This window comes from Nestor notabilis, unplaced genomic scaffold, assembly GCF_000696875.1.
Source record: "Nestor notabilis isolate BGI_N333 unplaced genomic scaffold, ASM69687v1 scaffold1962, whole genome shotgun sequence".
Classification (NCBI taxonomy): Eukaryota; Metazoa; Chordata; class Aves; order Psittaciformes; family Psittacidae; genus Nestor; species Nestor notabilis.
The window spans coordinates 2,373-16,536 of NW_009919446.1; the positions used below are offsets into that span (position 1 = coordinate 2,373).

General features: G+C 38.8%; 1 protein-coding gene across 1 annotated transcript in view; it reads left to right on the forward strand.

Moving 5' to 3' along the window:
- Positions 1-1,926: 1,926 nt before the first annotated feature.
- Positions 1,927-14,164, forward strand: part of TXNDC5 (thioredoxin domain containing 5 (endoplasmic reticulum)) — a 19,258-nt gene continuing 7,020 nt past the window's right edge. The window contains exons 1-5 of the mRNA XM_010010216.1: positions 1,927-2,071; positions 4,812-4,917; positions 6,160-6,256; positions 9,570-9,685; positions 11,830-11,916. Of these exons, the coding sequence (XP_010008518.1) occupies positions 1,983-2,071; positions 4,812-4,917; positions 6,160-6,256; positions 9,570-9,685; positions 11,830-11,916 (495 nt within the window). The 5' untranslated portion in view covers positions 1,927-1,982. The remainder of the gene's footprint in view (positions 2,072-4,811; positions 4,918-6,159; positions 6,257-9,569; positions 9,686-11,829; positions 11,917-14,164) is intronic.

Sequence of the window (14,164 nt, forward strand, 5' to 3'; positions counted from 1 at the left end):
TATATGGTCCCTATGTACCTTTACAACCCCTTTTGCCAGGAAGCCCACCGTCCAGCTTTCCAGATTAGAAGTGGGTGGAGCACTGACCTGGCAGCATGAGGTAGAGCAGCCTGGTACTCTATAGATACTACCACAGCAGAATAATCTCCATGCATGAACACTTGTGGCATATAGCTGCTCAGATTTAAAGTGGGCAACCAATCTGCAAACTCTTACAAATAAGGTCCTTTCACCCATATCTCCTGATGTTAGTGGCACACAAGAAGTAGGGTTTTGATTTGTTTTGCTTTTCAGAAGGATGAATCTTTCATACAGCCTTGTTAGTCTCTTTTGGATCTTCATTTATGTTTGTAAACAGAGATGATGAATGCTTGTACCTTCCTAGCCCATTTAAGGGAGGGAAGAGCAGGACTCCTCATTGATGCCCAGGTCTCCATCGTTGCTGCGCTGGCTGCTCCTCCAACCCCACTGATGTTATGTATTAATTACTTGAGATTGCCTTACACAGTTTTCCATGCTCTGTTCTTTAAGACCAATCAGTATTAATTTGGTGTTTAAAATCCCCATGACTGCTAGGGTAAGGGACTGTGGAATCCAAAATGCTCTTAAGTCAAGCTCCATGAAAGAGTTGACCATGGAGGGACTTCAGTCTGAACTTAAATATTTAGGGAATATTTAATTTTAGTAATAACACATGGTACCTCTTCACCATGATGAGATCATGGTGATAAGAATAAGATATAGGAAGTTGTATTCTCCCATATAGTGGGGAATTCCCCCACACACTGCACCTGAATGTAACAGGACCTTATTAAGGTCAGAAGACATTCTTTATCTTAACGTAAATCTGTATTTTTTGGGGAGTTGAGTTTTGGTTTGTTTTGCTGGTTTTTTTTCCCTAATGATATCAGGATACCTGGAAAGGTATTCTACAAGTGGATTCAAATCCAGTTGTGTAAGTGAAAGTGTTTTAAATGGGAGCAACTTTCTCCAAAGTCCTAATGGTGTTTTAATTGTTACTTTCAAAGCAGACTGCCTAGGTCATGCAAAGGGCGATAACAGCTTTCATACTGTCAGGTTGAGAATGTTTTCTGTTAATCCAATTATGTATTTTTAGATGTCTTGAAGGGTTGGCAAAGGCATCCATTAAAAAGAAATGAAAATCCATTCTTTAAAATTTTTCTTGAAGGGTTGGCAAAAGCATCCATTAAAAAGAAACGAAAATCCATTCCTTAAAATTTTTAGGGTATTGCTATAATGACTTGAAAGACTGAGAAAACTGTGAGAAGAAGAATAATGATTTTCTGCTTCTGGGAACCTGCTGTTACAGCAGTTGTGAGGCCAGTTTTCTGTGTATATGCAGATGTAAATACTTGTTGGTGTGCTGCTGGGGAGAAGCATGGTATAAGAGGATTTTGAGAAACTCTGTCCAGAGATCAGCCCTTACATGTTTTGTGACTTGCGAGTTACAATTCCTGTGACACGCACAAGCACAACTGGCCTTACACTGAGGCTAGAAACTGTTACCTTCTTACCTTCCAATAAAATATACAGTGTGTTGAAATGTTGGAGTGGAAAGAAAGCTAGACAGCCTCACAGGATTTTTCTAGAAATCTGGAAGACTGAGTGCTTTTCTTTAATAACCGCACTACATTCGGCGGGGTGTTCAGTAGGCTTTGTAATGTAAAAGGGTAGTAGCAAGAAGTTGTAATCTCTTGATTTTTAGATGTGTTTGCAGTGCCCTACAATTCTTAATAGTATTGACTGTTGCTTAGTGTAACAGTGCTGGAGTATGGAAGATTTCTGACTTAACTATTTTTAAATGCTTCAAAATCTCTAACCATTGTGTGTATGACTTTTCCGTAGATTCATTCCTCTCTAACTGTGAGCAACTGTTAAGTTCTTGTTCCTTCTGTCGCAGGTGTGGACATTGTCAGCGCCTCCAGCCAACATGGAATGATTTGGGAGATAAATACAACAACATGGAAAACGCACAGGTCTATGTTGTTAAAGTGGATTGTACTACAGATACTCCACTGTGCTCTGAATTTGGCGTCCGAGGATACCCTACGTAAGTATGAAAGGATGTCTGCTCCTGTTTCTTTTTTATTTTTCCATGAATCTCTGCCAATTTGTTGAAGCTAACTTCTAAGCTATACTTTCTGGTGGGTTTCTTTGTAGCCCTTTGGACCTCATATGTTCATTTTAAGCCTTTCTTCCATGTTGCCAAGTATCATGTGATACATATCACTCTTGCTCTTCTAAAGAAACTGTTTTATGTCTTGGAAGATGGCTGTGTTTAAACAAAGTCCAGAATTGCCTGTTTCTTTTCTCTGAGAGTCTCTCGTTCTCAAGCAACAGTGCATTATACAGCTGTGATATGCATGATAGAGCTGGTCTCTGGTAATGGTACTTTCCAAAATAACAAGTTTGTCAGTACACTGCACCATTCATAATTCATGTATGTTAATGTATTCAGAATATAAATTTTTGAGTGAAGTTAATCCTCATAAAATGATTAATATTGTTACCTAGCATAGCAGTGGTGATGCTATACAGACCTTTTCTAGGTAATTTTGCATGTATTGATCTAGGACAAATTCACTTGGAGTTTGCGTTGTTAAACTTACCCTGTTATAAAGCATATATGGCATACCCCCTCAGCTTTGGTAGGCAGAACATGATCTAAAACATCTATGAGAGGTCAGCTTGGATAGTACTTCTGGGTTAGATACACGTGCTGCCTTTTTAGCTGCTACAAAGGAGCAGAGGGATTTTTTTTCACTTGTGTCTTCTTTAAAGTTTCTTGCAAAAATGGATGGGATTGTTTCAACCACTTTAGTAATTACTCGTCTTAGTGGGAATAATTGGAGAATGTAATCGTCTGTAGCCCTCCTGCAGCCTGTATTTTTCAGTTTCCCTCCCTTTGCTCACTTTGAGTAGCGTTAACTCCTAACCCCAGCAACAGCCTGAATTTAACATATGCTCGTGGCTGCACCCACTTGGACGCAGATGAGTGCTACTGAGTAGAAGCTGAGAGTTATAAATAGCAAAGTCCTTGTTGAAGTAGGAATTATCCTTAAGGGCAGTTTGTGGCTTAGTTCCACTAGTGATACCAAGAAACAAAGAATACAGAACTCTCTTCTAAAATCCCCAAAACCAAGTATTGGTGTATTTATATATTTAAATAGATTATATTGTGGTGCTGTTCCTTGTGAAATAGAAAGAGTGGCAGATATTTTCAATAAGAAAAAGATGTATGGGCATGTAATTGCTTCTCCTCCCCTCCCTGAGGTCACTGGATGTCTAGGAATAGTTAGTGCTCGCTTTCATCTACTTGAAAAGTATAAATGATAAGGCAGTCATTTGCTAGTTATAGAAATATAGAGATGAAGGGAAATTCATGATATCAATTCTCTTCCTGTCTGAGTCAGTTTTTAACTAGCCTGTTTTTAAAAACCTCCAACAAAGGAAATTTCACAGCTTCCTTGGGCACAGAGGGGTTGTCACAAGGCCAGGATGTGCTGGTTCCTACACTGCTTTTCCAAACACCCATCAAAGGAAAAGCTACATCTCCTTTCCATCCCCCGGAGAGTAAAACTGACTGAGCAGGTCCCTTTGCTTGTTAGTACAATTGTCTCAGGATTATTTGATGCTGCAAAATATTCTCTCAACTAAACTGGAGAAACTTACTCTCATTTGAAGAAAATAAAGGTGTAGTTGGCTCTTTAAGCTGATTAGCTCCTTTTTTTTTTTTCTTGTTTTACTCTTTAAAAGTATTGCCATGAGGTGCATTTTAGATGTTTTTCTGCTTCATTTTTGTTGTTTCCTTCTTATTATGAGCTTGCTTCCTCCCCCCTCCCCCAAAAAAACTTTTTACATTCTGTCATCACAAAGGGCATTCAAGAACACCTTAAATAAAAAGTGGAAGTGGGAGCTCCTGTTTGTTTTGAATGTATTTGCATTCTGTGTTTTTTCAACACTTTCATATGTTCATTTTTTCCAACTGTGGAACTAGAAGAGAGAGGAAAACAGAAAGCAGTACGAAATGACAGCTTGGAAAGGAGAACTGAGGGCTAGTTGACAGTAGTAATTGAAACTATGATTTGCTTTAAAGGTAACACTAGGTCAGAAGTTAATATTGCCCCTTTACCAAATATATTTCCAATTTTAACTTTAATAATAGACATTTTATGTAGTTTATGGAAAAGTTTTGATAGCCATTATTAAATCAATAATCATGAAGTCTTGAATCCCTACTAGTAGTCACTTATGTCTTTGACCTATTGACTTGTTTGAGCATGTTTTTAATCAGTTTAATACCACATGAAAAGTCCTACATTCCACGAGCAGTCATGGAATGAAATGTGAGAAAGAAATTCCTTGGAAAACAAGCATTGGTGATGCAGAGGATTGAACAAAAAAAAAAAAATTGATGCTTTTTGACAAACTGAATTAGGATTCTTAGGCATTATGAATGACTAACCTTAGAACTGAACACTGCAATGTTCTATTTGTTATTGCTTATTAGCTGAAGTAGTGTTAGGCTATGTTGATTTTTAATATGGTATTTCTTTTTGGTATTTTTAAAATGTCCTTTAAAAGCTTACATGGGAATGAAAAAGTATCTTGAGTTCTAGCCATGACCCTGTAAGTGGAGGGAAATGCCTGATGCTGATGTTAATAGTCAAGAGAGCTGTTACTGCAGCCTAAACTGTGTTGCTGTGAATTAGCAGAGCATGTTCACTTTCCAAGAATGTTTCTTGTGTGCAAATTTTTACCTCACTCTTTTCTACATTTTGATCCGTTAGCCTAAAGCTGCTTAAACCAGGACAAGAACCTCTGAAATACCAAGGCCCCAGGGACTTCCAGGCACTGGAAAACTGGATGTTGGAGAAACTAAATGAGGAACCATCTGTAAGTGAAAAGGAAATATTCCCTCCTGAAAACTTGCTTATCTATAATTTCTATAGGTTAGGTTTCATTTTCCAGGAGGAAATCTGCTCCTGAGAATAAAAGTCAGGTGGCAATAACAATATGGGGCAGCTTCCACATAAATCAGCTTAGTGATTAAAACTGTCATCCTGTGACCTGCCCTTTGTTTCCTGTATTTAAAACTACAGCACATAATGCAGTTTTAAATGTTTCACATTTTGACATTTTAAGATACAATTCTTAGTGTTAATTCAGTTGACACCCGTAGGCCATAATGTTTATAGATTAAGAAAAGCAATTTAGCTATAATGCGTTATAAATTGCATTTGTGTTGGGTTTAATTACCTCTTAAATCATGAATGCTGTCTGTAGATCAGTTATCAGATATTCTGATAATGTTGAAGCCTAGAGAAAGCTTTTGAAATAATCAGTTAGGTGAGTTAAGCTAATACCATCACTAAGAAAACCCTTGAGTTTAGGAATAGCATTTACATATAGTAGCCAGGCCTTGCCTAAAATTAAATTTGATTGCTGTTTCTAATCTGGACAAATCTTTAGGGATTGCTGAACCACAGAACATGGTTGTATTGAAACAAACATGATATTTTTAATAATTAAACACTAAATGCTGAAATATTGTAAGACTTGTACTGTGAGGCTCTTAAATTCTTTCCAGCTCTGACCCTAGTATCTAGAAAGTTGCTTTTGCTGAAGTGCCAGTGGGTTTGCTGCAGGTTGTACCTATGAAGTGTGTGCTGTTTTCCCATTGTTGCTGCCTGCATGGACCCATTATGTCCCTCTGTCTGGCAACAGGGAAGCAGAAAATATCCTTTTCACTAGCTATTTTTAAAGAGCCCAAAGACCACTGGAGCTGGTGCGATGGCAGATGGGGCAGATGTGTGATGCTATGGAGGAACTGTTATGTAATCTAAGTGTATTAATATATGGTGATGTGATGAATGCCATAGCAATTTATTGTGCTCTGTCACTGTACTCCAGTGACTGCTAGCTCTTTTCTGTGTGGGAGTCTTTTTCACATTTTGCTTTCAAGTAGTTGTTCATTAGGAAACAGTAGATACCTAAATCAAGCTAAATAAGGACATTGCTTTCGGAATTTAAAATTTCAGTGTTTACAACACTACCACAGAATGGTGTGATACAGGAATCAAATATTGTTTATTTACTGTACAAGGCAAATTAAAGTTATTTTTTTCTCATGAATAGGATCCAGAATCTGATGTGGAACCACCAAAAGCCCCTGAACCTAAGCAGGGAATGTATGAACTCTCAGCAGACAATTTCAAGATGCACATAGCAGAAGGTAACTATTTTTTTCATACGCAAGAGACACTTGCTTACAGAGACATCAATAGTGGGAAGTCTGCAACATAAATATTAGTTTTCAAGGTACCTCCTTTCCACTTTTATTTTCCAGTGATACCTAGTGAAAGAGGATTAAAGCTACAGACTGTAAAAATGTAGTAGTGTGTTTACACATTGCGCACCATGAGAAAGTTGAAGAAAACCACTCCACTCAGAAGGCAGTAAAATTAAGGCCCCTAATCACATGGAAGAAGCTAGCAGGGCTTGCTTGACTAAACTGTTTCTTTCCTAGAGTGCCTTGCCACTCACTTTGTGTTTTTGCAAGTCGAGTTTCCTCTTTCACTGGGTGCTGGCTTATTCTTACTCCCAGGCTGCTGTTCTAGATAAATATAATCCACCCACTTCATCCTTGCTGCCCCATCCCACTTCAGTCTGGCCCCTTATTTAGCTTTCTTCCTCCAGAATTTAATGTGGGCAAAACACTTCACTTGTTTGGCCATTTTAAAAAATATTTTGTCTTGGAACCTTTTAAATTAATGCCAGGATCAATACCTAACATGGGAAATTTCACCACCCAAATGGTGGCTTTTTTAGAGAATGAGCAGAATCTTACCATACCAACTTTGGGCTGTCATAACAACAGGTTATCTCTGTTTTCCTAAAAACAAAGGCTGGATTAAATTAACTGTCTGTGTCCATGTGATACCACCAGTGAGGTAGATATTTGAGCTTCTTAAAGCAGCCATTCATTGATTAGAAATATATTCAAGTGTAAAGGAGCATCTTACGCAGCTAACTTAAAATTTCCCAGCCTGTGTGGCTTAACACATAATTACAATGAAATTCTTCATGGATTTTTCTCTAAGCCACCAGTGCTAAGCATTAAAAAACTTTACAGTCTGAGAAGATAGTAGTGTATCTGTAAATGTTTTAATATTTTTATTGTAATTTTCTTGTTATGTATCTGTTGGCATTCATAGAGGAGACATTTGCACGGTCATATCCAATGGCTGAGCAGGTTTATGATCATCTGTAAAGCTGCTGAAGTCTCTCTGACTTCAATTACAAGAAGTTCAGTACTTAAATTTCATAGTATCATGGAACGGTTTGGGTTGGAAGGGACCTTAAAGATCTAGTTCCACCATCCTTGCCATGGGCAGGGACACTTTCCATTAGACCAGGTTGTTCAAAGCCCCAGCCCAGGCCATGAACGCTTCCAGGGATGGAGCAGCCACAACTTGTCGGGGAAACCTGTTCCTGTGCTTCACTTTCATAGTTAAGAATTTCTTCCTTATATCTGATCTAAATCTACCCTCTTTCAGTTTAAAGCTGTTTCCCCTTGTTCTGTCTCAATATGCTCTTGTCAGAAGTCCCTCCAGATTTCTTGTAGACCCCCTTTAGGTACTGGAAGACTGTTAAAAGGTCTCCCCAGAGCCTTCTCTTCCCCAAGCTGAACAACCCCAACTCTCTCAGCCTGTCTTCATAGGAGATGTGCTCCAGCCCTCTCATCATCTTTGTGACCCTCTTCTGGACTCGCTCCAAAAAGTCCACATCCTTCTTATGAGGGAGCCCCAGAGCTGAATGCAGTACTCTAGGTGGAGTCTCATGAGGGCAGAGTAGAGGGAGAGAATCACCTCCCTCGGCCTGGTGGCCATGCTTCTTTTGATGCAGCCCAGCATACAGTTGCCTTTCTGGGCTGCAAGCAGACACGGTTGGGTCATGTTGAGCTTCTTGTCAACCAGCACCCCCAAGTCCTTCTCCTCTGGGCTGCGCTCAATCCATTTTTCACCCAGCCTGTATTTGTACTTGGGATTGCCCCAACCCTTGTGCAGGACCTTGCAACTTGGCCTTGCTGAACTTCCTGAGGTTTGTGCTGCCCTACCTCTCACGCCTGTCACGGTCCCTCTGGATGGCATCCCTTCCCTCCAGCATGTCAACTGCACCACACAGTTTAGTGTTCATGGCAGGCCTGCTGAAGGTGCACTCAATCCAACTGTTCATGTTGCCAGTAAAGATGTTAAACAGCACCAGTCCCAACAGTGACCCGTGAGGAATGCTACTCATCACCAATCTCCTCTTGGACATCAAGCCATTTTAGCAGGAGGTGTAGCAGTTCCAGCTGGAAGGTTAACTTTTGTTCTTAAAAAGTCTTCCTTTACTTTTTTCATGTTCTAGAGTAAAAAGATTCTTTATTCTTTGTTTCTGTCGGGGAGGAGAGTATATCAGAGTATGTGGCATGGAATAGCTGATTTTTACTAGATATTTATTCATAAGAAATTTCAGTTTGCCGTTTACTTAACCAAAGCAAAGCATTTCAATCTATTTGAAAGTCTTCTATGTGCAGACCAGGCAAGTTAGAGTACAGTACTAACTACAGTTTCCATTTCCTAGTTATTTTATGACGTCTTTCCTCTGACCTCCTGTTGTGAACAAGCCCTCAAATTAGAAATGAATTCTAGTAATATTGGACCCAAAGCAGTCTTCAAAGGATTGTGAATACTTCTGTTAAAAAGAGCCATTCTCCAGTTACTGGTGTTTCCTTCAAATTAGATTTTTTCCTTGTTTTAATTAAGTTAATTTTTATTTCATATTAATAGAGTCTTGCCTTGACGTGTGCAAAACTGTGCAGCATCTTGAATTAATAGTAATCTCAATTGAAGGAAATCACATTTTCTAGTACTCTGCAATTAAGAATATCCTTTTAAACTAAACATCTCTATAAACCACTGCAAAAATCCGCTAAAAGCAGTGATTCCTGAGTAGTTAACATGAAAATACAAAGAGCAGGGCAGACAAAGAAGAGTGTAAAGCTGAACAAAATGATTTAGGTAGTTCATTGACTTAATGTAGTGGTGTTTCCTAATAAATACTTAAGTTGAAGTCTAATACTTACTTTCATATATGGTGTTATAAACACATGTGCCTTGGTGGTTCTTTCTACTCTCTAATAGGTCAGGTGATTGACATGGTAGAATTAGACATTTGTCCAATGGTTAGGTTAAAATTATCAGTTTTAGCATGTCATTTTGTTGGCTTGAGGTTGTGAAGCTGTTTGGATTTTCAGGGAAATTGGCAACACTGGGACTGCATACAGTATTGAAAACCTAATTGCTGAAGCATTCTGTCCTGGCCTTTGATTTACAGTGTTTCCTATCTTTAACTCAGGAAATACCGTGATAAATTTGCAGTCTGAGATTAGAACTTAGTCTTTAAAAGCAGTGAAATTCATTCCAAAGAAGTTAAATGTGATGTTTTGTTTTGGTTTTTTTTCTTTCCTTTCTTTCCTTTTTTTTTTCCCTTCAACTTAAAAGGTAATCACTTCATCAAATTCTTTGCCCCTTGGTGTGGTCATTGTAAGGCTTTGGCCCCAACCTGGGAACAGCTGGCTCAAGCCTTTGAGCATTCAGAAACTGTCAAGATTGGCAAGGTAGGTGAAGTGCTCTTCATTTAAAAATGTGTTTTGTATGAATGCATGTTTCAGCCAAGTATCATGCTTTTCGTGCTTTGATTCGCAAGTAACAATTGTTTTGTCACCTCTTAAATGCTTTTATAGTCATAGTTTCTACTTTAATTTAGTGATTTATTTTTTTTCCCCTCATACATCCACAGTTGACAGGACTCCCTCATTTTAAGCAAGTACTTGTTAGAAACACAGCCAGCTTCCTGTGTTTGAGAGAGAGAGACAGGAATAAGTCCAATACTTCAAATGCATGGAGTAATATTTTGAGAATTGTTTTTAATTATGCTTCCCCTTTTTCAGAACTTGATAGATGTCAGTATTTATTTTGATTGGGAAAGTGACTTTTAATTTGCTCTTTACCACACTGGATTCCTTAGCAAGCTTTAGATCTACAGGGCTCCTTATGATGACTTACTTCTTGATTGGTTGTTTTTTTTAATCTCTTTACCTCCCTAGAACTTTCTAAAGGTTTCAGGGGGTCTTCCACCTTAAAAACTGATATCTTGTCCTGCTTTACTATTTCTCTTAGGGTTGATAACCAGGTTCTGTGGTGTATTTACCATGGGAGCTTGTTACTTGTACGTGGAGTGACTTCTGTGCTGAGGTATGGAGGTGGTCTGGCAATTGCAGTTACTGCCTTTATTTGCTGACCCATACCTAAGTTCAGGTGGCTCATGATGTGAATCCCGCTGTACTTGCCAACAGTGGAAAACTGACAGGGCTCAGCTTCCATATCCTTAAGCTTTCTGAATGGTACCAGTGATCTGAAAGACTGCGTAATGGTCAGCAGTGTTGTCAGTCCTGCAGAGGGACAAGACCCCAGCTATCTTCTCTGCCTCTGCCCTCATAGCACTTTCAGATGTTACTAGGGGTGATGAGCTTGACTTTATTTATTAATGCTTTTGAAAATCCACTAATTCAGGTACGCTGTAGATGTAGAACAGGTCAGCATAGTTGAACTTCATAGAGAAGACGTATGAATTTATATATTAAAAAAATTGAGACCTGGGTATAAAATTGGATTCTGTCTGAAAATAAAATACGAAAGGCTCCTTTGATGTTGTCTGTACCAAATGTTGCATCTGCTGATTTACTTTTTGAGAACCTTGCTTGCTATCTTGTGAAATCTTTGCTTAGCTTAAGCAGCTTCTTGAAGTTACCATTCTCTGACACCCAGAGAAAAATGAACAAAAAATGGTCAAAATTTCTGTTTTATTCACTTGTCTGTCATTTTTGCAGTTATTCTTACTGGTAGTTCCATTTAATAAAGCCACTGAGATTTGTCTGGATGCCTAATCAATTTTGTGAAACTGTATACCCTGTGAAACTATTTCAAACATGTCTTGGCTAAGATTGTAAGTCTGTAAGTAGACATGGAACACAACTGTTTCAAAGAAGGTTGAACCTGAATCTTTAGAATTGATCTTCAGTGGTCTGGAGCGAAGTGTTTCTAATGTAAAATTCATAATCCAAGTGCTGTGTTGAGCAATGACTCCAATGCTTAAGTAATCTTTTTTCCTGCTTCAAAAAAGATGATAAACTGATAACTTTACAGATTGGTTTATGACATATTAGAATTGAATGTTACTATGTACTTGGACCTTCCTTTGGGGTAAAGTTAACTTGCTAGCTCTTGACGTGCCTTCTGAAGTCTTTAAAGAGTAGTCTTTTAAAAAATGGATGAGCCAATATATCTTCACTTTAAAACTCTCTCACATTAGTGTTTTGTATCTTACTGTCCATGCAGTTATTTTACTCACTGAGAATACCAAGTACTTTTAAACTGGAATACTTAATTACGTTTTCATTGTTCTTTGCAACTGCTACTACTGCCGCCTTGTCCGTACCTCCCTCCTTGATCCCTCCTAAAAAAAAATAATAAAATAATCAAACAAACATAGAGCCTCTCAGTTATATAACCCAACCACTGTTTGGAAGGCAGACATAATCATTCTCAAGACAGTGCTTGGTACTGAGTTTTGCCAACCCATGTATTGGTTGTTCCTGTATTTTTCTGAGATTGTAAACATCAGGGAGGGTATGATGTTTGTTGTATGTCTGTTTCATGCACTGAATGGTTTGTTTGTTTATTTATTTATTTTAAACTGTAGGTCGACTGTACCCAGCATTCCAAAGTCTGCTCTGAAACCCAAGTTCGTGGCTATCCCACGCTCCTGTGGTTTAGGAATGGTGAAAAGGTGAGTCTGCAAGCTCAGCAAAAGATAAGACCATTTTTTCTGAATAATACTTGGACTATGTTTGTATCCTGGGAAAATAGATCAAGAGGGTATATATGAAAGTCTGCTTGTGAGAGAAAAGATGGTGGAGGTTCAGTCAGATACTGGAAGAGGTATACTTCATCCACAAATAAAAGATACTTTTTGGCTGTTTGTGCTCTGCAAGTAACTGATCTGGTGTTCATAAATCTGTAAGCAGTATCTCCAATTATTCTACTGTGCAAGAGAAATAAGGGTTTACTTTATCTTATTACCTTACCTCCTATTGAACACAAAACCATGGATGAAATATAAATAATTTTAAAAGTATATAATTTTCACAGTTTTCGTCTGTAAGTGGTGCCTGTCTGAGTGATATTTGAGTCGTGAAAAATTTCCTTCTTATAAATCTGAACACTTTATATGACAGTGAAAGTCCTGTGGGCCCAGTTGACACTTTTTCTTGTAGCAATTAAAACAATTACAATATTCTAAAGTTACAGGGAAGTAAAATATTTGTGAATACCAGGTACATGAACAGCAACAAAAAAACATATAAATAGTAGTGTTGCTTATCATATGTTTCACACTTTCAAGGTTAATTAAATGTATGAGTCCAGAGGAGGGCCACAAAGATGACTCGAGCGCTGAAGCACCAATTTTGTGAAGATGGGCTGAGAGAGTTGGGCTTGTTCAGTCTGGAGAATGCTCCAGGAAGACCTTACAGTAGCCATCCAGTACCTAAAGGGGGCCTGCAAGAAATCTGTACCTTTTTACAAGGGCGTTTAGGAGTAGGACAAGGGATAGCGGCTTTAAGCTATAAAAAGGTAGATTTAGATAAGACTTAAGGAAGAAGTTCTTTACTGTGAGAGTAGTGAGACACTGGGGCTTCGAGCAACCTGGTCTAGTGGAAGGTGTCCCTGCCAATGGCAGGTATGTTGGAACTAGATGATCTTTAAGGTCCCTTCCAACCCTAACCAATCTATGAAATAATAATAGGTCTGCATGCAGAGAACCCAGGACTCTTCTTTCAGCTCTTACCTGCTAAGTTTTGGAGGGCCTTGTTTTTTTGCCCCATTCATCTTGCGTTCCTTTTGAACATCTACAGTATCAGAGTTGTTTTATTACTCAGTCCAGTTTAGTGGGTGTTGCCTGTGGCAGTTTTCTGTCGCTCTAAAGAGAAATTAGCCGTAAGTACATGCCAGTGCCTGTGAGGTTTGGTATAAGCACCCCTGTAAGATCAGACACTCCAGAGGATTTAATGAAGCAGCACTGGGACTTTTGAATTCCAGCCTGACTCATGTGGAAATACATGGTCTTGTTACTGCTTGAGCAGTGGCCTCTGGCACATGTCAGAAGCAGATTTGGAAGCAGAGGCAATGCTCAAGTCAAACGTGGTGGCATGCCCAAGGTAAGAGGTGTTTTCAGTTAATTAAACATGTGAAGTCTTTTGCTGTTTCTCCAGGATAGTTTTCCACCTGCTTTATTTTTATTTTTCAGATAGCTACAGATGGCAAGATACCTTGCCAGAGCCATACTGTCTTGATGTAGAAAAGTTAGCTGTGGTTTTTCTCGAGCAGCCAGATCTTTTTTTTTTCTTGACCCTTTGTAATTATTGAAGTTTGAGTTGCTCTGTTATTTGCATCAAGAGTGCAGTGAAAGAAAAAGTCAGATCACTGCTCTTGTATATGGTAAAACTGAATCTCAGCTGTTAGTTTGAACAATATATTTCGGTTGACATCAGACTGGCTTTTCTCCATTGGCAGTGTGGTATTCCCTGGTGGCCGTATGCCATCAGAATCACATGTTCTTTCATGGGCTGATACAATATATTTAAACAAAAGAACAAACAAACAAAAAGATCCCCCCAACAGCTTTCCAATAATCTGACCCAGAAATTCCTGGAAATCTCTCTTGCTGCTCTTGTTCAGTAAGGGAGGGGAGGAGGATGAGAACTGTTTCAGCCATCCAGCCCTATTGTCCAGCCCTGTTGTTATAACTGAAGTCTGGCATCACACCATACTTGTTGGTTTGATGCAGCAGAAGCCCTGGGAGGAATGAGTGGGCACTGCCCTGCTGAAGTGGGTGCAAACAAGCAGGTATAGGCTTCTTGCATCATCTTATATTAATTCCTTTGTGATTTAGACCAGTGTGGGGAAAGTGGCTATAGTTACAAGTAACATTATCAATGACAAAAGTGTTTGTTAGAAAGAGTTCCAAAAATGTGGGA